The 26,163-nt window shown below is 46.1% G+C and overlaps 1 protein-coding gene across 3 annotated transcripts in view; it reads right to left on the bottom strand.

Moving 5' to 3' along the window:
* LOC143943175 (uncharacterized) overlaps positions 1-26,163 on the bottom strand; it is a 195,582-nt gene that overhangs the window by 82,114 nt on the left and 87,305 nt on the right. For all 3 annotated transcript variants that reach the window (XM_077464812.1, XM_077464963.1, XM_077464890.1), the window contains exon 4: positions 13,493-13,592. In XM_077464812.1, the coding sequence (XP_077320938.1) occupies positions 13,493-13,592 (100 nt within the window). The remainder of the gene's footprint in view (positions 1-13,492; positions 13,593-26,163) is intronic.

Here is a 26,163-nt window from a genome sequence, read left to right as displayed (position 1 = left end):
TTAGACAAATTCGTCTAAAAAATTTCAGGGGGTAAATCTACTTTCCTTCCAGTCAAAAGGAGCAAGCGTCCTTCATTCAGGCGTGCTCTCTCTCCCGGAGCATCAAGCTCTAAGCAGTGGTGACGGCCTTCTCAACCCTCCTCTACAGGAAAGGCTCAGGGCCGGGCCCAGGGGCAGAAAAAGACTTGGGGGCGAAAGCCTGCCAAGCAGAGCCCAAAAGCTTCCTTGTGAAGGGGCGCCCCCGCTCGGCCGAGTGGGGGGAAGGTTCCTGCAGTTTGCAGGAGCCTGGCGGGAAGAGATGCGGGACAAGTGGATGATCTCTTCAGTATCTCTGGACTACAGGCTAGAGTTTCAGGAGATTCCACCTTCTCGCTTTCTAAGGTCAAGGATCCCCAGGGATCCAGTAAAGCAAAAACCGCTATTTCTGGCCTTAGATCACTTACTATCCCAGGGGGTGATAGTAGAAGTGGACCCAAAAGAACAGGGTTCAGGGTTTTACTCAAATCTCTTCACCGTTCCGAAGCCAAATGGAAGTGTCAGACCTATCCTAGATCTGAAGGATCTGAACCGGTTTTTATGCATCCGGTCCTTCCGAATGCAGTCAATCTGTACTGTGGTCTCTTCCCTGCAAGGGGGAGAGTTTATGGCATCAATAGATATCAAGGATACATATCTCCATGTGCCAATTTTTCCCACACACTAAAAAGTTCTAAGGTTCGCGGTAGAGCGGCACCATTTTTCAATTTGTGGCCTTGCCGTTCGGGCTTGCTACGGCCCCTCGAGTCTTCACAAAGATTCTGGACCCTCTCTTGGCAAACCTAAGAGCTCAGGGTATAGCCGTCATGGCTTATCTAGACGATTTGCTTCTCATGGAGAAAACAGTAGCGTTCCTGAACCACAGCGTCACCAGAACGCTAGAACACCTGGAACGCCTAGGTTGGATCATAAACCTAGAAAAGTCGTCCCTACAGCCTGCCACCAGGTTGGAATACCTGGGTATGATCATCGACACCGCTCAGGGCAAGGTGTTTCTTCCAAGGCCAAAGGCCTTGGCCATTGGGGATCTGGTGCGCCTAATTCTGGGCAGAAGATCTTCCCCCATTCGATTGTGCATGAGACTGTTAGGGAAAATGGTCTTATCCTTCGAGGCCGTACCATTCGCCCAGTTCCACTCAAGGCCTCTGCAAAGATGCATCCTTGCGGCTTGAAACAGGAAGCCCCAATCCTTGGATCTTCCTATGCGTCTATCCCCAGGGACACGCAGGAGTCTCATCTCATCTTCCTCTTCCATGGAAGATTATCACGACAGATGCCAGCCTGACAGGCTGGGGAGCAGTGTTGGAGGAGACGTGCTCACAGGGGAAATGGTCTGCGATCGAGAAGCTATTGCCCATAAATGTCCTGGAGATCCGGGCAATTTATATGGCTCTCATAAAGTGGTCTTACAGACTACGAGGTCTCCCTGTTCGGGTTCAGTCCGACAATGCCACAGCAGTGGCCTATATCAATCACCAGGGCGGTACCAGGAGTCTGGTGGCCCAAAAAGAGGTGAATCGCATACTTGTCTGGGCAGAAAAGCATGTTCCGTGTCTTTCTGCAGTCTTCATTCCAGGAGTGGAAAATTGGCAGGCGGATTTTCTGAGCCGCCAGCAGTTGTGCCCAGGAGAATGGGCTCTGCACCCCGACGTGTTTCGGAACATATGTCACAGGTGGGGTACTCCAGACGTAGATCTGTTTGCATCCAGGTTCAACAGGAAACTGGACAATTTTGTGTCCAGGACAAGAGATACACTTGCTCAGGGGTCAGATGCTCTGACAGTTCCCTGGGATCATTTCAATCTGATCTATGCCTTCCCCCCGAGCCCGCTTCTGTCGCGGTTCCTGGGAAGAGTCAAGAGGGAGACAAAATCGGTCCTTTTGGTGGCCCCAGCTTGGCTTAGGCGACCGTGGTACGCAGAGATCATGAAGTTGGCAGTAGGCAGGCCATGGATCCCCCCTCTCCGGCCAGATCTGCTCTCACAGGGTCCAATTTACCATCCTGCTTTACACAGTCTGAATTTGACGGTTTGGCTGCTGAGACCCACATTCTGAGAGACCGTGGCCTTTCGGGGCCAGTCCTTTCTACTCTGGTCAATGCCAGAAAGCCGGCCTCCAGGCTTATTTATTACAAAATCTGGAGGGCATATGTTTCCTGGTGTGAACTCAGGAAATAGCATCCTAGAAAGTATGTCATTAGCAGGATCTTGGCCTTTCTCCAGTCAGGCCTAGAAATGAATTTGGCCATAAGCACTATCAAGGTGCAGATTTCGGCCCTGTCAGTATTTTTTCAGAAGCCACTTGCATCACATTCCCTGGTGCGGGCTTTCATCCAGGGGGCCATGCGGATAAGACCGCCAGTCAAACCTCCGGTATGCCCATGGGATCTGAATTTGGTTCTCTTGGCTTTGCAGGGGCAACCATTTGAACCTTTGCATCTGGCTTCATTAGTTCTCCTGACTAAAAAATTGGTCTTTTTGGTAGCCATATCTACGGCTAGAAGAGTATCAGAGCTAGCAGCTCTTTCCAGCAAAGAGCCGTATCTAATTATTCATAAGGACCGGGTGGTCATGCGTCCCAACAGGTCCTTTCTACCTAAGGTGGTTTCGGGATTCTATTTGAATCAAGACGTAATCCTACTATCCTTTTTTCCGGACCCACAGTCCGCAGAAGAAGAATCTTTGCACACTTTGGATGTGGTTAGAGCAATCAGTATATATCTTCGAGCAACTGCTCAGATAAGGAAAACTGATTGCTTGTTTATTTTGGAAAGGGAGGAAGGGCCAGGCGGCGTCAAAATCCACTCTCTCAAGGTGGATTAGACAGGTTATTTCTCAGGCCTATAGTGTAAAAGGGAAGATTCCTCCTTTTCAAGTGAAAGCGCACTCAACGAGGGCTGTAAGTGCTTCTTGGGCAGTGCATCACCAGGCCTCCCTGGCTCAGATCTGTAAGGCTGCAACTTGGTCATCAGTCCACACATTCACCAGATTCTATCAGGTGGATGTCAGAGGGCAAGAGGATATCGCCTTCGGGCGCAGTGTACTGCAGGCTGCAGTTTAGGTCCTCCGGTCCCTGGCAGTCTATAATTATGATCTGTGTCTCCCTCCCCTCAATCCTAGCATTGCTTTGGGACATCCCACTATGTAATGAAGCTCCTGTGTCCCGTGATGTATGATCAAGAAAATTGGATTTTTATATACAGCTTACCTGTAAAATCCTTTTCTTGAGAGTACATCACGGGACACAGGGCTCCCGCCCCTCTTGGGTTTTACGTGGTTTCTTATTGCTTTGCTACAAAACTGAGGTGCCTCCCATATGGGAGGGGTTATATAGGGGAGGAATTCTCCTTAATTGGGGTTAACCAGTGTCCAATCACCAGAGGTGCCTATATAACCCACTATGTAATGAAGCTCCTGTGTCCCGTGATGTACTCTCAAGAAAAGGATTTTACAGGTAAGCTGTATATAAAAATCCCATTTTATTTATATATATATATATATATGAAGGCCAGTATGATGGCCTGAATTTATGGGAGGAGCCCGGGGGGTATTTAACCAGCCCATTCGCCTGTGGTCTTTGTCGGTTTCCTGTGCGCGATATCTGTTACGTCAGAGATCTAGGACCGACTATTCGAGACTAAGCGTTTGTGAGTGCCCTTGTTCGTGAGTTCCCGTATTCGTTAGTCTCGTCTTCATGAGTTTGTGTTTCGAGTTCTGTGTTGGTAAAATTCTGTGTCCGTGAGTTTCCACGTTCGTGAATTGTCGTCTTTCCAGATTTGTAGCACTCGTAATTGCCATGTCACTAAACTGTGACATCCAAAACTCACGAGTTACTCACAAACATTTTGTAATCGTAACGTATACCTCTCACCCGCACGTGTTTGCAACCAAACAACGTTTGTTACCATGCTTCACAAGACGGCTCGTAGTCGCTCGCTTGTGACACACCAGTCGATGCCACATCAGGCATTCATTTCGCAAACATTTCAATCATTTCAAATCTTTCCGAATCGTTCCTAATCATTCTTAACCATTTCCAACCATTTCAAATCATGTCTAATCATTTCTAACCATTTCGAATAAATTCTAAACCTTTTTGAATCATTTATCATTTCAAAGCATTTTTGAATCGTTTCTAACCATTTCAAAGCATTTCGAATCTTTTCATTCATTTCTGTCACATACCGCGCTACGATTCGAATCCAGTCGCATCTTCGATGCACCGATTCGTTCCGGTGTGCCCCAGTGGATCTCGGCCTCATTTCAGAACATGCTCCAGAGACGGATTCATTTGTCACTCGTGGATTCGGTCATTGATTCTTGTCGTTGTCATGGCATATAATTTCTTGTCACGTATTACGCTCCGATACAAATCCAGTCGTATCTAAAGATGCACCGATTTGCTCCGGTGTGCCCAGACGTTTTCGGCCTCTTTTCAGTACATGCTCAAGAGACGGATTCATTTGTCAGTCATGGGTTCAGTTACTGATTCTTGTCTCTGTCATGGCATATCATTTCTTGTCATGTATCACTCTCCGATACAAATCTAGTCGCATCTAAGATGCACCGATTCGCTCAAGTGTGCCCAGTTGTTCTCGACCTCATTTCAGTACATGCTCCAGAGACGGATTCACTTGTCAGTTGTGGCTTTGGTTACTGATTCTTGTCTCTGTCATGGCGCAGCATTTCTTTGTCATGTATCACGATCCGACGTGAATCTAGTCACATCTATGCACTAATTCGTCTTGGCGTGTCCCAGGTTGTTTGGCCTCATTTCAGTACATGCTCCAGAGTCCCGCTCATTGTCAGTCGCAATTTGCGGCTCGTCGATTCGTGCCTCCATCATGGCGATCATTTCATTCATTTCATCATTTCACTGCTTTTACTGTCTCGTACCGTGTCCCATTTCGAATCCAGTAGCATCCGTGATGCACCGATTCGTCCAGGCATGCCCCAGTTGTCTTGACCTCATTTCTTTCGGTGCTCCACAGTCTAACTCATTGTTAGTCGCAGCGTACCAATTCTTGCCTACATCACGGCAAGAAATTTCATTCATTTCATTTCACACACTCATTGCTTTATCGAGTTGAATCCACTGAAACCAACAGCGCATTGATCCACACCCATCATTTCAGCCTTACGGTTATAACTCAACCGATTCATATCGGATTAATTTCATGCACTCTACGATCGCTTCGTATCAGATTTATTTCATACAACCAATTCATAGGATTCATTTCATACTTATATCCAATTCATATCGGATTCATTTCAGACACATCCAAGTACAACTTCTTGCAATTGTTGCAAGCACGCATCCAATCACAAACGTCTTGCAATGGCCGCGAGCACGCACCCAAGCATATCTCCCTGCAATTGTGGCAAACTCACATCCAAGCATAACTTCTTGCAACTGTTGCAAGCACGCATCCAAGCATAGACTTCTTGCAATAGTTGCAAGCACACATCCAAGCATAAGCTTTTGCAATTGTCGCAAGCAAACCCCAGGCACAAACTTATTGCAATCGTTGCTGGCACGCAGTTCTGGCTAGCTCAGTGCATTGCTCTAGGTAAGGCCTGGATACTTTCCTAATGTACATATTATAACGGGGTACTAATATTATAGGTAGGTTGATCCAGGGAGAAATTCGATTGCCTCTTGGGGGATCAGGAAGGAATTTTTTCCCCTGCTGTAGCAAATTGGAGCATGCTCTGCTGGGGTTTTTTGCCTTCCTCTGGATCAGCTGTGGGTGTTGAATTGTGCGATATTTTGTTTGTTTAATTGCTGATTTATTGTGGCGGGACAGGGTGGACTTTTGTCTTTTTCGTCCTAGCTAATTATGCATCCTGGCATAACTTCTTCAGTCTTCGCAAGCACATGCAGGCATATGAACTTTTCACAGCCACTACGAACACATCTCCAGTGACATTAACTCCTTTGCAATCGTTGCAAGCACGCATTTAAGCACAACACTTGCTATCGTGGCACGTAACTTAGTATAACTTGCAATCTTTGCAAGCACATTCTCGGTGGCACTCAAACAGCCCCACATCATTTTCAGTGGTACTCAATTGGCCACTTGTCCCCAGTGGCATTTTCATGTGAGCCACTCACCGTTCCTGTCTGTCATTTCTCCCTTAGGACAGTTGAGTTCAGCTTCCGTCCTACAACAGATGTCAAGTTGCCACACGCAGCTGGCTTCTTCTCGTAACACTATCAGGCTATATCTAGCCAGCATCCAGCATTTCTATCCTTACAGGACCCCGGTGAGCCATCTCTGTTTACGGCCCATACAGTAAGATCCCCTCTACCTGGCATCCAGAAGCATCAGCCCATGGCTAACAGCAAACGCTTGCCCATCACAACTGCCATCTTTAGGGACATGTAAAATATCCTCGCACGTTCCCCAGTCTAGTCATCCAAGCAACCGTCTACCTGGCCCTTTACAGTTTTCTGCGGCCTAGCGAATTCATCTTTAATGGCACTGGCAGCCAGGTACTGTACAGACACCACCTGACTCGTTTTTATATATATATATATATATATATATATATATATATATATATATATATATATATATATATATAAAAAATTACGTCCTTCAGCTTACGGTCTCCAAAACTCAACAATCCGGACCCGAGCTCTACATTAACCACTTTTGTTTCAGGTCAGTTTTGCAACACTTCACCCATACACAGGGGTGTACCAAGAAGCAGCTTCAGTCTGTTTTGAGAATGCTCAATTCTGCAATACGGGTCATTCCTCAGGGTGGATCTTCATCTCACGCTTCCTGGTCTTCCTCTCCCAGGCAGAGGACCCCTGTCAGATCCTTAATCTGGACGCTGCGGACCTATCAATGTCGGAGGTTCCGTACTACGTAGATCGGTATGTCAATGTTCATACCTTCTATGTCGCCCCTATCACCCCAGGTAGTGACAGATGCTCCACAGGCTTCGCTACAATTTTTGGCCACCATTGGTTTACAGGACCGGGGCCTCCAGAGATACTCCTAAAACCCCAGGTATACCTGGATTTCCTCCCTCTTTTAGCTAAACCCTGTCATGGCAGCTCTATCCCATAGTAACAGCCGCACATCTCTGGGGTCATTGCTGGACAGGGCAAACTATGGCCTTCACCACCGACAACCAAGCCACAGCAGAGATTATTATAAAGGCAGGTCTAAATCCCTCGCAGTCATGTCCTTCCTGTGTAGGTTGGTACAGCTGTCATTACAAATTCAGTTCAAAGTTTACAGTACATTTGTTCCCGGGTAAGCGCAATCTCGCAGCAAATGCGCTGTCACGTTTAACTACACCTCCTTTTGAACAGATGCCCGGAGCCGATCCAGTATCAGCCACTATCCTTGCTCGGTCTCAGCTAACCCTTAAATAGCACAACATCTGCAAACAGCGACCCAGCTCATCAACACCCTCAAAGCGTACCAGACGGCCTGGATGGCCTTCAACAAATTCCTGACACACCACTCCTAGGAAACTTCAAACATCAAGTAGATACTGGCCTTTATCTCATACTGTCATACCCAGCTGGCCCTATCCCACAACACTATTCGGCTATATCTAGCCGGCATCCAACTTTCTTGTCGTTGCAGGACCCCGCAAACCTTCCTTATTCATGTCCCACGCTATTCAAGCCATACTACGTGATGTCCAGAAACTCCAACAGGTGGTCAGCGCCAAAAATTTTCCCAAACAGGTGACATCTTTAGGGGTATGCCGACCATCCTGACTACCTCTTCATTTGGTCTCCCCCAACTAGTATGGTCCTACAAGCAGCCAGGTATTTGGCCTACTACCGTTACTGCGACCTGGAAAGTTCACCTGCAGCAATCCAGCAGGCCAAGAGATACGTAGACACCACTTAGTCCACTACAAAGATCACTTCGTACTTCACCTAGCGGTTTCTAAAAAGCAGCAAGTAGGCTCCGGGATAGACATCCACCTTTACAGAACCGATAATAGCGGGTGTCCAGTTGCCACACTCAACCAACTGTCAACACTACTGCCTGAACAGTTGGACTCCAGTCCCCTTCTTCCTTTCCCGTCAAGCCCTTGAGTACCGGTCAGTTCATGAAACACATGAGGGTACTTCTCCGCAACTTTCACCTATATCCTGTCACTTCTTCCGCATTGGGGCAGCCTCAGCAGCATCCCATCACGGGATGTCATTAAAAGGCTAGGCAGGTGTCTGCCTGCTTCATCCGGTACATTCCCAATCCACAAGTGGAAATGGCTCAGGCATTTATTAAATTCACTCAATGATCAAACTCAGTTAATAAAGAACTATCCCCTACCGGAATGTTTTTGCCCCCTTATTTTGGTATACCGTACGTTAGACCAAGGCACACTTTCAGGTCCATTTCATGTGGTAAGTTTTATGTTAACTCTGAATGTTATCCATATCCTTATCGGCCATAGGGCTCCAACCATAAATATATATATATATATATATATATATATATATATATATATATATATATATATATATATACCTATTTTGGGGGCGGATATCGTTGTTATGACAGCAGCTAGCTACCATAACCCTGGTATCCCCGTGTTTGGCCGGTGGTCGGCTACAAGATAAACGTGGTCTCTGGCACTTACCAGAGCCATCGGCAGCGGCGGAGGCGATCGCGTCTGTGCCCTGGGCTGACATGGAGATGAGCGAGGGGAAGATGGCCCCCACCTGTCTCCATGACACTGCAGGGCAGAAGCAACGTAAAAACGTCACTTCCACCCATAGCTTCTAAAGGGACAATTTATATATATATATATATATATATATATATATATATATATATATATTTTTTTTTTTTTTTAAATTACAACATTTTTTTTTTTATTGCATTTTTGCGTAAATATGAGATCTGAGGTCTCATATTTAAGAGGTCCTGTCATGCTTTTTTTCTATTTCAAGGGATGTTTACATTCCTTGTAATAGGAATAAAAGTTACACTTTAAAAAAAAAACAGTGTAAAAATAATAAGTAAAAGGTAAAATAAATAAGAAAAAAATGCTTTTTTTTAAATGCGCCCTGTCCTGCCGAGCTCGCGTGCAGAAGCGAACGCATATGTGAGTAGCGTCGCATATGAAAACGGTGTCCAAACCACACATGTGAGGTATCGCCGCGATCGGTAGAGCAAGAGCAATAATTCTAGCCCTAGACCTTCTCTGTAACACAAAACATGCAACCGGGAAAAGTTTTTAAATGTTGCCTGTGGAGATTTTTAAGGGTAAATGTTTGTCGCCATTCCACGAGTGGGCACAATTTTGAAGCGTGACATGATGGGTATCAATTTACTCGGCATAACATTATCTTTCACAGTATAAAAAAAAAAAAAATAATTGGGCTAACTTTACCGTTGTCTTATTTTTTAATTAAAAAAAGTAGATTTTTTTTAAAAGTGCGCTTGTAAGACCGCTGTGCAAATACGGTGTGACAGAAAGTATTGCAACAACCGCCATTTTATTCTCTAAGATGTTAGAAAAAAAAGTATAATGTTTGGGATTCTAAGTAATTTTCTAGCAAAAAATACTGTTTTTAACTTGTAGACAACACATCTAAAAAAGAGGCCAGGTCTTATGCAGCGTACACATGATCGGAATTCTCGTTGGAAAAAAGTTCTAATGGTTTTCCCGTCGGAATTCCAACGGAATTCCGCTCAAACTTTCTTGCCTACACACGTTCACACCAAATTCCGACCGCCAAGAACGCAGTGACATACAACACGTATGACGGGACTAGAAAAAGGAAGTTCAATAGCTAGTAGCCAATAGCTTCCATCTCGTAGTTGAATCTGAGCATGCGTGAGTTTTTGCACATCGGAATGTGCATACACACGATCGGAATTTCCAATAGAAAGTTTTTCCATCGGGAAAATTGAGAACATGCTATCAAATTTTTTTGCTGGCGGGAATTCGGCCAGCTAAATTCCGATGGAGCATACGGTCGCATTTTCCGATGAAAAGCTCTCATCTCTTTTGCTGGCCGAAATTCCGATTGTGTACATTAAAGTGGTTAATGGAGCAGAGGATGGTGTCAGTAGCCCTTTATTTGCATTATTTTATTTTTTAAATATTGTTTACACTTTAATTTTTTATAATTTTTTTTTACAATTAATTTTTTATTTTATTTTACTATTTTGGGATGTCTTACTTTTGAGACAGAGAACGGGACCGAGAACACAGAATACCCAGTCCCCTTCTCTGCAGCCTCAGCTCAGCCACCCATGGCTCAAATTTTGTTAATCCGGAACCAGCTTTAGGCTTCATGCACACGAGACGCAGTTAAACGCGCGTTCAGATGCAGTTGGACAGTTTTTTCAACTGCACCTGAACTCATTCAATGTTATCCTATGTGTCCATGCACACAGTCTCGTTTTTTTCCGTTTATATGCAGTTGCGTTTAATCTCGTTTTTCCAGAAGCAAAAAAATGCGTTCAGAAACAAAAATTTTTGCGTTTCAGACGCAAAACGCGGCTAAACGCGGCACCCGCGTTTAGCCGCGTTTGCGTTTATATGCGTTTTTAAAGGTGACCTTTTTTTTTACATTAAAAATCTCAAAAATGATTGCAAATTATGAAAAACCATTAGAAAAATATTTTAAACAATTGCAATTGCAAGTGGACAATCCACAACTTGTGGCAAGTGACGTGGCAAGTGGACAATCCACAACTTGTGGCAAGTGACATGGCAGGTGGCAAGTGATGTGGCAAGTGGACAATCCACAACTTGTGGCAAGTGACGTGGCAGGTGAAGTGGCAAGTGACGTGGAAAGTGGACAATCCACAACTTGTGGCAGGTGACGTGGCAAGTGACCTGGCAGGTGACGCGGCAAGTGACTTGGCAGGTGACGTGGCAAGTGGAAAATCAACAACTTGTGGCAGGTGACTGGCATGTGACGTGGCAAGTGGACAATCCATAACTTGTGGCAGGTGACGTGGCAAGTGGACAATCCACTTGTGGCAGGGGACGTGGCAAGTGACGTGGCAAGTGGACAATCCACTTGTGGCAGGTGATGTGGCAAGTGACGTGGCGAGTGGACAATCCACAACTTGTGGCAGGTGATGTGGCAAGTGGACAATCCACTTGTGGCAGGTGACGTGGCAGGGGACGTGGCAAGAGACGTGGCAAGTGGACAATCCACAACTTGTGGCAGGTGATGTGGCTGGTGACGTGGCAAGTGGACAATCCACATCGTGTGGCAGGTGACGTGGCAGGTGACGTGGAAAGTGGTGTGGCAAGTGGACAATCCACAACTTGTGGCAGGTGATGTGGCTGGTGACGTGGTAAGTGGACAATCCACAACTTGTGGCAGATGGCATGGCAGGTGACGTGGAAAGTGGACAATCCACATCTTGTGGCAAGTGACGTGGCAGGTGATGTGGCAAGTGACGTGGCAAGTGGACAATCCACAACTTGTGGCAGGTGACGTGGCAGGTGATGTGGCAAGTGATGTGGCAGGTGATGTGACAAGTGGACAATCCACATCTTGTGGCAAGTGACGTGGCAGCTGACGTGGCAAGTGATGTGGCAGGTGACGTGGCAAGTGACATGGCAAGTGGACAATCCACATCTCGTGGCAAGTGACGTGGCAGGTGATGTGGCAAGTGACGTGGCAAGTGGACAATCCACAACTTGTGGCAGGTGACGTGGCAGGTGATGTGGCAAGTGACGTGGCAGCTGACGTGGCAAGTGACGTGGCAAGTGGACAATCCAAAACTTGTGGCAGGTGACGTGGCAAGTGACGTGGCAGGTGACGTGGCAAGTGATGTGGCAAGTGGACAATCCACAGCTTGTGGCAAGTGACGTGGCAAGTGGACAATCCACAACTTGTGGCAGGTGACGTGGCAAGTGAACAATCCACAACTTGTGGCAGGTGACGTGGCAGGTGATGTGGCAAGTGACGCGGCAAGTAGACAATCCACAACTTGTGGCAGGTGATGTGGCAAGTGACGTGGCAGGTGATGTGGCAAGTCACGTGGCAAGTGGACAATCCACAACTTGTGGCAGGTGATGTGGCTGGTGACGTGGCAAGTGGACAATCCACAGCTTGTGGCAGGTGGCATGGCAGATGACGTGGAAAGTGGACAATCCACATCTCGTGGCAAGTGACGTGGCAAGTGACGTGGCAAGTGGACAATCCAAAACTTGTGGCAGGTGACGTGGCAAGTGATGTGGCAAGTGGACAATCCACAGCTTGTGGCAAGTGACGTGGCAAGTGGACAATCCACAACTTGTGGCAGGTGACGTGGCAAGTGACGTGGCAGGTGACGTGGCAAGTGATGTGGCAAGTGGACAATCCACAGCTTGTGGCAAGTGACGTGGCAAATGGACAATCCACAACTTGTGGCAGGTGACGTGGCAAATGGACAATCCACAACTTGTGGCAGGTGACGTGGCAGGTGACGTGGCAAGTGAACAATCCACAACTTGTGGCAGGTGACGTGGCAAGTGACGTGGCAGGTGATGTGGCAAGTGACGCGGCAAGTAGACAATCCACAACTTGTGGCAGGTGATGTGGCAAGTGACGTGGCAGGTGATGTGGCAAGTCACGTGGCAAGTGGACAATCCACAACTTGTGGCAGGTGATGTGGCTGGTGACGTGGCAAGTGGACAATCCACAGCTTGTGGCAGGTGGCATGGCAGATGACGTGGAAAGTGGACAATCCACATCTCGTGGCAAGTGACGTGGCAGGTGATGTGGCAAGTGACGTGGCAAGTGGACAATCCACAATTTGTGGCAGGTGACGTGGCAGGTGATGTGGCAAGTGGACAATCCCCAACTTGTGGCAAGTGACGTGGCAAGTGGACAATCCACAACTTGTGGCAGGTGCCGTGGCAAGTGACACGGCAAATGCAAGTGTACAACTGCTCTCTATGGTGCTGCTGCTCACTCTGATCAAAATAGCAGAAATAGTTTAAAAAAATGCTTTGAGAGCTTGGGGAGGGTCTACATGATGTTATCTTTATAAACGCGTTTAAACGCAAACGCGCCTAAACGCGTCTAAACGCAGCATGCAAACGCAGCAAAACGCGCGTTTCTAAACGCGCGTTTCAGCTTTTTTTTAACAGAGGTTTCATCTGCGTCTCGTGTGCATGAGGCCTTAGTCTTCAAATTTGGAATCTAAATTGATATCTATTTAAGAATATTTCAATAATAAAAGAAATTTATTAAAAATGTACAATTTTCCAACAGCTGTATTTTATCCACACAACGCAAAGTGACTTGTTCACTTTAAAGGAGGTAGATGTAAAACCAAAAGGGTGGATGTACGAGTTAGAACTCCCTTTTTTAATAACTTTTTTAACTTCTAGTAACTTTTTTTACGTTCTGGTACGACAATTATTAAAGTACCTAAGTACATTTCCATCAAAGAGATGGAAAATGGCTTGAATGAGGTCAAGCAATACATTAGGTGAAAAGACAATGGACTTACTGAGACAGCTTCCGCACAGAGTCTGAGAAATAACAGGACGATACAACGGCATAACCTAGATCGACAGGAATAACGCAAATCCCACCAGTCTTTATGAGTTCTGCAATGAAAATATAGTCAATGGTCAGCTTGGAAAATCAATCTGTGTATAAGCAGTATAGAACAAAAATAAAGAACTCAAATCCTAACTTATGATGACCAAATTAGAAACTCAGCTCTTAATCTCCTCACACAGCATAATATTCTTAAAAAGGTTTATAGAAAAAAAAAACACAAGTCTTATATCTTTTTAATAGGACTGTATAAATTCTTAAATAAAAAAAAATAAACAAATAAACCTTACTTTGTGCACTGGTCCAAATCATTTGGCGCAGGGGGGATCATGGCGTGGGGTTGTTTTTCAGGGGTTGGGCTTGGACCCTTATTTCCAGTGAAGACATTTTGGACAATTTCATGCTCCGAACTTTGTGGGAACAGTTTGGGGATGGCCCCATTCCTGTTCCAACATGACTGCGCACCAGTGCACTAAGCAAGGTCCATAAAGACATGGATGAGCAAGTCTGGGGTGGAGGAACTTGACTGGCCTGCACAGAGTCCTGACCTCAACCCGATAGAACACCTTTGGGATGAATTGATGCAGAGACTGTGAACCAGGCCTTCTCGCCCAACATCAGTGCCAGACCTCACAAATGCACTTCTAGACACACTCCTAAACCTTGTAGACAGCCTTCTCAGAAGAGTTGAAGCTATTATAGCTGCAAAGGGTGGGCCAACTCAATATTGAACCCTAGGGACTAAGACTGGGATGCCATTAAAGTTCATGTGTGTGTAAAAGCAGGTGTCCCAATACTCTTGGCGAAATGATGTGTGTGTGTGTATATGTGTATATATATATATATATATATATATATATATATATATATATATATATATATATATATATATATATATATATACACACACACACACATATTGTATAGATCTATCTATATATCTATATATCTATATATCTATATATCTATATATATATATACATACATACAGTTGTGCTCATAAGATTACATTCCCTAGTAGAATTTATGATTTCTTGATTATTTTCCAGGGAATATGAATGCTGTTGTGATTACTATTTAACCACCTCCCGCCCGCCCTATAGCCGAATGACGGCCGTAGAGCAGACGGGTTCCTTCGATCGGTCGTCCCTGGACGTCCTTGTGTTTACTTCCGCAATGCGCGCCGCCGGGGGCGCGCATCGCGGAAGTTTTGTATTCGCTGTGTCTCCCGGAGACAGGCAAACATAGATCGCCGTGAACGGCCAATCAAAGCGGCCGTTCACAGCGCGATCGCAGCTGCCAATGGGAGATGATCTCAAATGTAAACATATGAGTTCATCTCCCATTGTCGTGTCTCTCCCTCCTCACACAGAGACAGCGTGTGAGGAGAGAGAGGATCTGTGAGTCATAAATTGTATACTGTGACTAACACTGTCAGCCCCAGTGCCATCTGTCAGCCCAGTGCCATCTGTCAGCCCAGTGCCATCTGCCACCTGCCAGTGCCACCTGCCAGCGCCAGTGCCACCTGCCAGTGCCATCCGTCAGCCCCAGTGCCGTCAGCCCCAGTGCCGCCAGTGCCAGTGCCACCTGCCAGCGCCAGTGCCACCTGCCAGCGCCAGTGCCGTCAGCCTCAGTGCCGCCAGTGCCAGCACCAGTGCCACCTGCCAGCACCAGTGCCACCTGCCAGTGCCATCCGTCAGCCCCAGTGCCGTCAGTGCCAGTGCCAGCGCCAGTGCCACCTGCCAGCACCAGTGCCACCTGCCAGTGCCATCCGTCAGCCCCAGTGCCGTCAGCCCCAGTGCCGCCAGTGCCACCTGCCAGCGCCAGTGCCATCTGCCAGCCGCAGTGCCATCTGCCAGCCCCATTTGCCAGAGCAATTAGCCAGAGCAAATAGCCAGCACCATCTGCCAGTGCCATCTGCCAGTGCCAGCCCCAGTGCCATCTGTCAGCGACATCTGCCAGCGACATCGGTCAGCCCCATCTGTCAGCCCCATCTGCCTCCAGTGCCATCTGCCTCCAGTGCCATCTGCCTCCAGTGCCATCTGCCTCTAGTGCCATTTGTCAGTGCCACGTGTCGTCAGTGCCACGTGTTGTCAGTGCCACGTAGGGTCACTTTGTGGGCATTTCCATTGTCCTGGTGCTCCAGGGCCTTCAAAAATGTAATAGGTGGTTGAGAAATGAAATGTGTAATTTATGCTCCTAGAACGCCTGATGGTGCTATTTCAATATTGGGCCTCTGTATGTGGCCAGGCTGTGTAAAAGTCTCACACATTTGGTATTGTAATACTCAGAAGGAGTAGCAGAACGTATTTTGGGGTGTCATTTGTGGTATACACATGCCATGTGAAAGAAATAACCTATTACATTGAAAATTTTGTGAGAAAAAAAAAAAATCTTCATTTTGCAAAGAATTGTGGGAAAAAGATGACAACATCAAAAACCTCACCATGCATCTTAGTAAATACCTTGGAATGTCTACTTTCAAAAAGGGGTCATTTGGGGTTTTTTTTTTATTACTTTCCTGACTTGTTCGGGTCGCAAGAAATGAGATAGGCCACCAGTACATCAGGTGTGATCAATTTTTTATGATTCGCACCACAGCTTGTAGACTCTCTAACTTTCACAATGACCAAATAATATCCACTAATTTGGGTTATTTTTACCAAAGATATGTAGCAGTATAAATTGTGGCCAAAATTTATGGAAAAAAAATTATAATTTGCAAAATTTTATCACAGAAATAAAGAAATATGCGTTTTTTTAAAAAAAATTTCGGTCTTTTTTCATTTATAGCGCAAAAAATAAAAATCCCAGAGGTGATCAAATACCACCAAAAGAAAGCTCTATTTGTGGGAAAAAAAGGACACAAAATTCATTTGGGTACAGTGTTGCATGACTGAGTAATTGTCATTCAAAGTGTGAGAGCACCAAAAGCTGAAAATTGGTCTGGTCAGGAAGGGTGTTTAAGTGCCCAGTAAGCAAGTGGTTAAAAAGAGTAAACACAATTGATTGATAATAAATGGCTTCAGCCAAACACTAATCATGAGTGGAAGAAAAGTTTTATCATTCACATTCTCTGAAAAATGGGCAAGAAATCATAAATTCGCCCAGGGTATGTAAACTTATGAGCATGACTATATATATATATATATATATATATATATATATATATATATATATATATATATATATATATAATCTCACACCCCTCACATTTTTGCAAATATTTTATTATATCTTTTTACATGACAACACTGAAAAAATTACACTTTGATGCAAGTGAAAATGTCCAAATTGGGCCTAAAGTGTCAATATTTTGTGTGGCCACCGTTATTTACCAGTACTGCCTTAACCCTCTTGGGCATGGAGTTCACCAGAGCTTCACAAGTTGGCACTTGAGTCCTCTTCCACTCCTCCATGATGACATCACAGAGCTGGTGGATGTTAGAGACCTTGCGCTCCTCCACCTTCCATTTGATGATGCCCCACAGATGCTCAATAGGGTTTAGGTCTGGAGACATGATTGGCCAGTCCATCACCTTTACAGCCCGTTCACACCTGAACGTTTTGTAGCCCTACGCCTGAAGCTACAAAACGCTGGAGGGGAAAAAATACATTATTCTCAATGGAGATCGTTCACATCTCCACTCCATGTCGCCTGAAGCCCTACGCCTGAAGCTCAAACAAGTTCTGGACCCTTTTTTGTTGCGCGAATCGGGCTGATTTGGACGTTTTCATTCCCATAGAAACTAATGGAAACGCGCGATTCGAGCGTTTAGCGCGACAACGAGCGTTTCTACGGGCGTTTTGACGCTGTATCTGCTCAAGAAAAAATATGATTTACATCATTTAAATAAGGAAATGACATAAAGGACATAAAAAAAATACACAGGAAGTGCACAGATCACAATTTTTAGCTCACATGGAGAACATGAATATGGATGAAGAACTGGATGAGACAGTATGTCTCCTAGAGCAGGAGAGGTTCATAAGAACGGTGAAGGAGCACCCCTGTCTATATGATACGAGAGATCCATGCTACAAACTGCGAGCGAGCAAGAGAAGGGCATGGAATCAGATTGCCATCCAACTTTTTCCAAACTGGGCAGACCTAACTGGCCATGTGAAGGATGAGAAAGGTAAGAGAAACCCTTGCAAACATAACCACAATAGGGACATAATAGATTGATTAGTACATTATAAGGCCCCTTTCACACTGGGACAGTGCGGGTGTTGGTGGGTTGGCGCTTTTCCGTTATTTCGTATGTGGTATGCGGCGGCTAGCGGGGCTGTTTTAACCCCCGCTAGCGGCCGAAAAAAGGTTAAAATCGCATGCAAAGCACCGCTGCATTAACCCTTTCTCGGCTGCTAGCGGGGGTTAAAACTGCCCTGCTAGCGGACGCTAGAACGCTGGCAAAGGGCCGCTGCAGCGGTGCTTTGTGTGCGATTGCGACCCTTTGCCTGCGTTCTAGCGTCTGCTAGCAGGGCAGTTTTAACCCCCGCTAGCGGCCGGAAAAGGGTTAAAATCGCATGCAAAGCACCGCTGCATTAACCCTTTCTCGGCTGCTAGCGGGGGTTAAAACTGCCCTGCTAGCGGACGCTAGAACGCTGGCAAAGGGCCGCTGCAGCGGTGCTTTGTGTGCGATTGCGGCCCTTTGCCTGCGTTCTAGCGTCCGCTAGCAGGGCAGTTTTAACCCCCGCTAGTGGCCGGAAAAGGGTTAAAATCGCATGCAAAGCACCGCTGCATTAACCCTTTCTCGGCCGCTAGCGGGGGTTAAAACAGCTGCCGCTAGAACGCTGGCAAAGGGTCGCAATCGCACACAAAGCACTGCTGCAACGGCCCTTTGCCAGCGTTCTAGCGGCTGCTAGCAGCGGCGCTTTGCCGGTGGTATAGCCACACTGGCCCATTGATTTCAATGGGTAGGAGCGGTATTCACCGCTCCAAAGATGCTGCTATCATCAGGACTTTTTTTACCGTCCTGCTAGTGCCCCGCTCCAGCACTCCTGCTTTCACAGTGCAGTGAAAGGAGTCACTTTTTTAGGTGCTATACCGGCTCCTTTCTCTCAATTGTGAAAGCCGGAGGGCTTTCACACTGGAGCGGTGCGCTAGCTAGTGAATACACTGCTCCTTCACTGCTTCTGCCTGAACAATGCCACAGTGTGAAAGGGGACTATGCATGGGAGTATGAGTATAGTATTATCATAATGTCCTAAATACATGATGACACACTCTGACCCCTAGTGGATATTGGTAGGATACTGCATAAAAAAAATATATATTTCTAAAAAAAAAACATGGGACTTCTTGTCAATACATCCAAGCATTTTTAATAATAAATCAGTACAGCATAGTATATACTATGGTTGTATTTACAAAGAAATAAAGTTTATTAGATTGCCTCAAGCTGCCATGGGACCTGTCCTGCTGGTGACATAAAGTAGGAGGCAAATTGATCCCTGACCTGTGTCCCTTGCCTGCTTCCACGAACACCAGTCCAATGAGCCCTTTCCATGTTCTCATGGACTGGGTCCTCAAAGTCATATCCATCCCGCTGGCGAACAAAATTGTGCAAGGCACATGCAGCTTTGACCACACAAATTGCATTTTGCATGTTGAGACCAATCGAGTGTGCAGTACCCGCCATTTGTTGGCCAATATGCCAAATGCACATTCCACAACGCGACGTGCTCGAGTAAGTCTATAATTGAACACACTCCTATGTTCCGTCAGGTTGTGCCCCGAGTAAGGCCGTAGCAGATGCTCACTCAGAGCAAAGGCTTCATCTCCAACAAACACACTGGGTAGGGGAGGGCCATTTGTGCCAGGGAGTGGCCTGTTTTCTGGAAGGTCCAGAGCATTGTTGCGCAGCAGGTGTCCAAATGTTGAATGTGAGAAAATGGCAGAGTCAGCGCTGCTACCATATGCTCCAATGTCGATGTAGCTGAAGCAATAATTGGCATCAGCCACTGCCATTAGAACAAAAGAAAAATATTTTTTATAATTGAAAAACTGGCTTCCACTACCCATGGGCTTTACGATACGAATGTTTCCCATCGATGGCTCCAACACAGTTGGGGAAGTTGCAGCGTTGCCAGAAAACATCCGAGATCCTTGCCCAATCTTCCGCTGTCGGTTTTTTGAATACAATATCCTTTAGTATGTCGTAAATGGCAGAGCAAGTGTCCCAAATTATATAGCTTGCTGTCGATTTCCCAACTCGAAAGGCATAATGTATGCTCGCTAAAGATTGTCCGGTTGCTAGGTACCTACAAAGAAATAAACATATATATATTTTAATGTGTTTTTTTTAACAGTTAAACAGCTCCAAATAAAGTGGAAGAGTATACGTGATGCCTACACTCGACATCTAAGACTGCAAAGGGAATTTAGGAGTGGATCTGGGGCATGTGCTCCGAGAGATTATCTGCATGCAAAAGAAATGGAATTCCTTCGGCCAATGCTGGCTTTGGGGCGGTAAGCTATCATCTGTGCACGAATGTTATTAAACAAAATTTAAAGAGAAAGTTATAATAATTAAATTCTATTTTCAGGACTGAAAACTGCTGGGAGGACAGTAATCCAAATGAGGATTTGGACACAGATGCTAGTCAGCAAGCAAGCCAAGCATCAGGTGATCAAAGTCAGCAAGCAAGCCAAGTGTCAAGTGATCAAAGTCAGCAAGCAAGCCAAGCATCAAGTGATCAAGGAGGCCGAGATCTGGAGAGCCAATTGTCGACTCCAGCACGGTCTACATCTGAGACACATGTGCGAGGTGAGACGTCCCCACCATCCATTTCTGCTCGAGTACCTGCTAGAGCAATAAGAAGGAAGGCTCCTGATCCTGACTTCAACCGCATGCTGGACATTATGACCAGTATATCAGAAAAAATTAGCAGCAACAGGTCTCATGTGCAGGTTTCTGCAAGATGTCTGGAAGGTCTGATGGAGAAGGTACCATCAGAACTCCAGGCAGACATGTTGGCAGGTACTATACGCTATATTGCGACTTTTATACCACCAACCCCCACATATAGGTCCTCAGAGCCTCCGCCACCTTATGGTCCCTATGCAAATCACCCCCCGCCCCATCTGCCAGCACCACCATCCTCTCATTACCTTCCTCTGCCAACACCACCACCTTCAAATTACTTTCATCTGCCAACACCACCACCACCACCTTCTATTTGGCAGCAAAATGAGAATCCCTCTACCTCCAACTGGTCACAATATGGCCATGCAATGAATGTGATGAATACACCCAATGAGGGAGACAACTCCTCCCAAACATTCCATCGTCTCTAATTTTTTTATTTTATTTTTTTATTCATGAGCTACGTTAGCTCTATTTCTTTGTTGAGCTGTATATGTGCAAAACGCACAAACGAACAGAAAAAGTTATAACAGAAAAAGTTATGTTTCAGTAATATTTTAACCTCCTCGCGCCCGCCCTATGGCCGAATGACGGCCGTAGAGCAGGCGCATTCGTCCGGGCGGTCGTCCCTGGACGGCCCGATGGTTACTTCCGCAATGCGCGCCCCCGCGGGCGCGCATCGCGGAAGCTCTGTGTTCGCCGTGTCCCCCGGGGACAGGCAAACACAGATCGCTGTAAACGGCCAATCACAGCGGCCGTTTACAGCGTGATCGGCGTGTCCAATGGGAGATGATCTCATATGTAAACATATGAGATCATCTCTCGGCGCCGCTCTCCTTCCTCGCACTGTCTGTGCGAGGAGGGGAGAGGGGAGAGATGAACGGCTGCAGCGGCAGCCGTTCTGCCTGTGGGGGGGAAAAAAAAAAGTAAAAAAAATAAAATAAAGTGCCATCCGCCCCCAGCAGTGCCATCCGCCCCAATGCCATCTGCCCCAATGCCATCTGCCCCAGTGCCATCTGCCCCAATGCCATCTGCCCCAGTGCCATCCGCCCCAATGCCATCTGCCCCAGTGCCATCTGCCCCAGTGCCATCCGCCCCAGTGCCATCCACCCCAGTGCTACCTGCCCCCAGTGCCATCCACCCCAGTGCTACCTGCCCCCAGTGCCATCCACCCCAGTGCTACCTGCCCCCAGTGCTACCTGCCCCCTGCCCCCAGTGCCCCCTGCCCCCAGTGCCCCCTGCCCCCAGTGCCACCTGCCCCCAGTGCCACCTGTCGTCAGTGCCACGTGTCGTCAGTGCCACATAGTGCCATCCGTCATCAGTGCCACGTATCAGTGCCATTTGTCATCAGTGCCACGTATCAGTGCCACCTGTCAGTGTCACGTGCCATCTGTTGTCAGTGTCACGTGTCATCAATGCCACTTATCAGTGCCATCTGTCATCAGTGTCACGCGTCATCGGTGCCATGTATTAGTGCCATCTGTCATCGGTGGCACATATTAGTGCCATCTGTCATCAGTGCCACGTTTCAGTGCCACGTATTAGTGCCACGTGTCATCAGTGCCACGTATAAGTGCCACCCGTCATCAGTGCCACATATTAGTGCCATCTGTCAGTGCCACCTGTCATCAGTGCCACGTATAAGTGCCATCATTGCCACGTATCAGTGCCATCTGTCATCAGTGTCACGTGTCATTGTCCTGGTGCTTCAAAAGTGTAATAAATAGTCAACAAGTTAGATGTGTAATTTATGTTCCTAGAACACATGATGGCGCTACCTGCATGTTGGGCCTCTCTATGTGGCCAGGCTGTGAAAAAGTCACACACATGTGGTATTGTAATACTCAGGAGGAGTAGCAGAATTTTTTGGGGGGTGTCATTTGTGGTATACACATGCCACGTGAGAGAAATAACCTATTACAATGACAATTTTGTGGAGAAAAAAAAAAAAAATGAAAAATCTTAATTTTGCAAAGAATTGTGGGAAAAAAATGACAACATCAAAAAGCTCACTATACCTCTTACTAAATACCTTGGAATGTCTACTTTCCAAAAAGGGGTCATTTGGGGGGTATTTGTACTTTCCTGACTTGTTCGGGTCACAAGAAGCGAGATAGGCCACCAGTACATCAGATGTGATCAATTTTGTGCGATTCGCACCACAGCTTGTAGACTCTCTAACTTTCACAAAGACCAAATAATATCCACTAATTTGGGTTATTTTTACCAAAGACATGTAGCAGTATAAATTGTGACCAAAATTTATGAAGAAAAATTAATAATTTGCATAATTCTGTCACAGAAACAAAGAAATATGCGTTTTTTTCCAAATTTTCGGTCTTTTTTCATTTATAGCGCAAAAAATAAAAACCCCAGAGGTGATAAAATACCACCAAAAGAAAGCTATTTGTGGGAAAAAAAGGACAAAAAATTCATTTGGGTACAGCGTTGCATGACTGAGTAATTGTCATTCAAAGTGTGAGAGCACCGAAAGCTGAAAATTGGTCTGGGCAGGAAGGTGTTTAAGTGCCCTGTAAGCAAGTGGTTAAATAAAAAAAATAAAGTTTTTATTTGGCTTTAAAAATGTGTGATTGCAGTTTATTTTAGGCATATAAAAAATTATTCATATTATGTTCTTCATTAAAGTGGTTGTATACTCATTTTTGGGACTTTTACCTACAGGAATGCCTATAATAAGTTTTACCTGTAGGTAAAAAAAATCTCCTAAACCTGTATGGTTTAGGAGATATTCCCCTCGGTATGCGCTGCTGACTGCAGCGGTGCATGCGCACAAGGGGATTCTCAGCCTGAAAATCCAGCAGTGGCTGGCCGGCCGGAATGAAATCTCCCGCACGCATGCGTGGGAGTGACGATATCACGGCTCCAGCCACTCACAGCGCCAGAGCCGCGATACCCGGAAGAAACGCAGAGGGAGCATGTCAGCTCCCTCGACGTGGATCGGGCTAGATGTCGGGGCCTCGTTCTAAGGTGAGTATTTCATAATGAGCTAGTATGCGGTGCATACTAGTTCATTATGCCTTTTGCTTTGCAGGGGTAAAAAAAAAAGCGTGTTTACTACCGCTTTAATCTCAGTTAAGCCCCAAACCAATTTGCAGCCAAAGGACCAGGACCCTTTTTGTGATTCGGCACTACAGCGCTACAATTGCGTGGACGTGCAACGTGGCTCCAAAACAAAATTTGTGTCGTTTATAGGGGATAGTTTTATAGCATTTTTATCTTTTTTTTCTTTAATGACGGCGATTAGCGATTTTTATTGTAAGTGTGACATTTTTGCAGACACATCGGACATTTTTAACACATTTTTGGACACTGGCAGGAAGGTGTTAACCACTAGGGGGCAGTGTAGGTCTTATGTATGACGTTATGTGTTTTTTTATTTTAGTGGGCTTGGCCTGGCATGTGACGTCACTGATTGGCTTTCCGATCGGTGACAGCCACAGTAGGAAGCACAGGGAAAGGTTTGTCTACTCGGATCTCTCCTCGTTCTTCAGCTCTGTGACCCGATTGCGGGACACCAGCGGCGATCAGGTCCGCTGGTTCTGCGGCCACGGTCACAGAGCTCAGGGCCGGGTCAGGAACGCAGCACCGGCGGGGTACTCCCAATCCACGGCTGGGCACTGAGCAACGTACAGGTATGTGCTTGTGCTCAGCCGTGCCATTCTGCCGATGTACATTGGCGTGAGGTGGTAAGTGGTTAAAAAATTAAATAGAAATATGACAATATTACCTCAGTGTGATAATTAGTCGTTCCACAGGGGGTATACTGTTCCTAAAATAGGTGTCCATTCGCTGCAAACGGCTACTGAGTAAACCCAGTAACTCATCAAAGCTGTGAAAAAATAAAATAAAAAATATGGCGTTTATGGGTGGACATTATAATATAAGACAGGAACAATGTCAAACATCATGAATTCAACTATTTTGACTAACCTTTTTATGGACATCCTGGTGTAGTCCAAAAATGTATCTTCATGGGCACGTAGGTCACTGTACATGACCCAAAATTGCCCTCTCTCTTCCCGATCGGCAATTACGGGGTGTATCCAATATCTGCGTGCCCTCTTCTTCCTCCTCTCTTGTTCACGCAGAGAAAATGTGGCAACAGCGGATGCTGCCACAAAACATGCCATCTCATCGTCACTCATCTTATAGTAGATATGGCGCAGAGAGCACAATGCTGAACAGGAAGTACATGAGCACAATGTTGAACTGGAAGTACATTAAGTACAGTACTCAGGAAGCAGATGAAAAATATTTTTTCTATTGGCTGAAAAAAAAACGCCGAAGTTAAAAAACGCCGGAAAACGCTGTATGCAAACGCGCGTTGTCGCGCGACAAAACGCTCGTTGTCGCGTGACAAAACGTTCGTTGTCGCGCGACAAAATGCCGGTAAAAACGCTCGAACACGCTACGCTCAGGTGTGAATGCAGCCTTACCCTCAGCTTCTTTAGCAAGGGAGCAGTCATCTTGGAGGTGTGTTTGGGGTCATTATCATGTTGGAATTCTGCCCTGCAGCCCAGTCTCTGAAGGGAGGGGATCGTGCTCTGCTTCAGTATGTCACAGTACATGTTGGCATTCATGGTTCCCTCAATGAACTGTAGCTCCCCAATGCCGTCAGCACTCATGCAGTCCCAGACCATGACACTCCCACCATCATGCTTGACTGTTGTACTCCTCACCTTGTTGCAGCCACCAGGGCAGGACTTAGGGTGCTGGGGGCCCCTGGGCTTGAGTCACTTTCGGGCCCTACCTTCTATATTCATTTGTCTCATCTGGTGCCGTAACAATATAATCGATCCAATCGTTATTTGAAGTGCCAAGCTACTTTTAAAAGGTGACTGGTACCGTAGACAGTGTTAAATGCTAAAAAAAAGTAATAATCTATGTATATGACCACTGATTGAAGCTTGAAAAGCTTTTTTGCAATAAATAAATAATGATTTAAAAAGTTCAAAGTGATCAAGTGTTTATTGCAATGCACAAATGTCTTGGTCAGAATGAGAACATAAAACGCTTATTTACCTGGAAAACATATTGAAAAACAATCAACTACCTTGTAAGGTTGCAATCATAACAAATCAATTGCAAGAATATAACAAAATAACTCATTGAACAAAGTGCAAGATAAATTGTGTGTGTGTGTGTAGTACGTGAGTGTTGTAGTGAAAAATCTTAACTATGCACACAAATTAGAAATGTACAGTCAATAAAATAAAATAAAAACAGTACATTATCATATCTTAACCACTTGCTTACTGGGCACTTAACCACTTGCCGACCGCCTCACGCCGATGTACGTCGGCAGAATGGCACGGGCAGGCATAAGCACGTACATGTACGTGATTTGCCTCCCGCGGGTCGGGGGCCCGATCGGGCCCCCGCCCGGTGCCTGCGGCGGTCGGTTTTCGTTCGGGAGCGATCCCGGACGAGGGGACGGCCATTCATTCATGGCCACCCCCTCGCGATCGCTCCCGACGAATGGAAATCCCCGGTGACATCACTTCCTCTTCTGTAATGTAAACACAGGAGAGGAAGTGATGTATTCTCTCCTCCGTGTCGGTATTTTTCGTTCCGACACGGAGGAGAGCGGATCAGTGAGTTGCACCAACACATCCCACACACAGTAGAACATGCCAGGCACACTCACACCCCCCCTTTACCCCCCGATCACCCCCCCAATTACCCCTGCCCCCCCAGTCACAGTGACACCAATGTCATTTTTTTT

This window comes from Lithobates pipiens, unplaced genomic scaffold (genome assembly GCF_037356315.1).
Source record: "Lithobates pipiens isolate NorthernLeopardFrog02 unplaced genomic scaffold, aLitPip1_a1.2 Scaffold_1, whole genome shotgun sequence".
In the NCBI taxonomy this organism is placed as follows: Eukaryota; Metazoa; Chordata; class Amphibia; order Anura; family Ranidae; genus Lithobates; species Lithobates pipiens.
The sequence above is the reverse complement of the archived record's forward strand: the minus strand, read 5'-3'. Positions and strand labels throughout refer to the sequence as shown.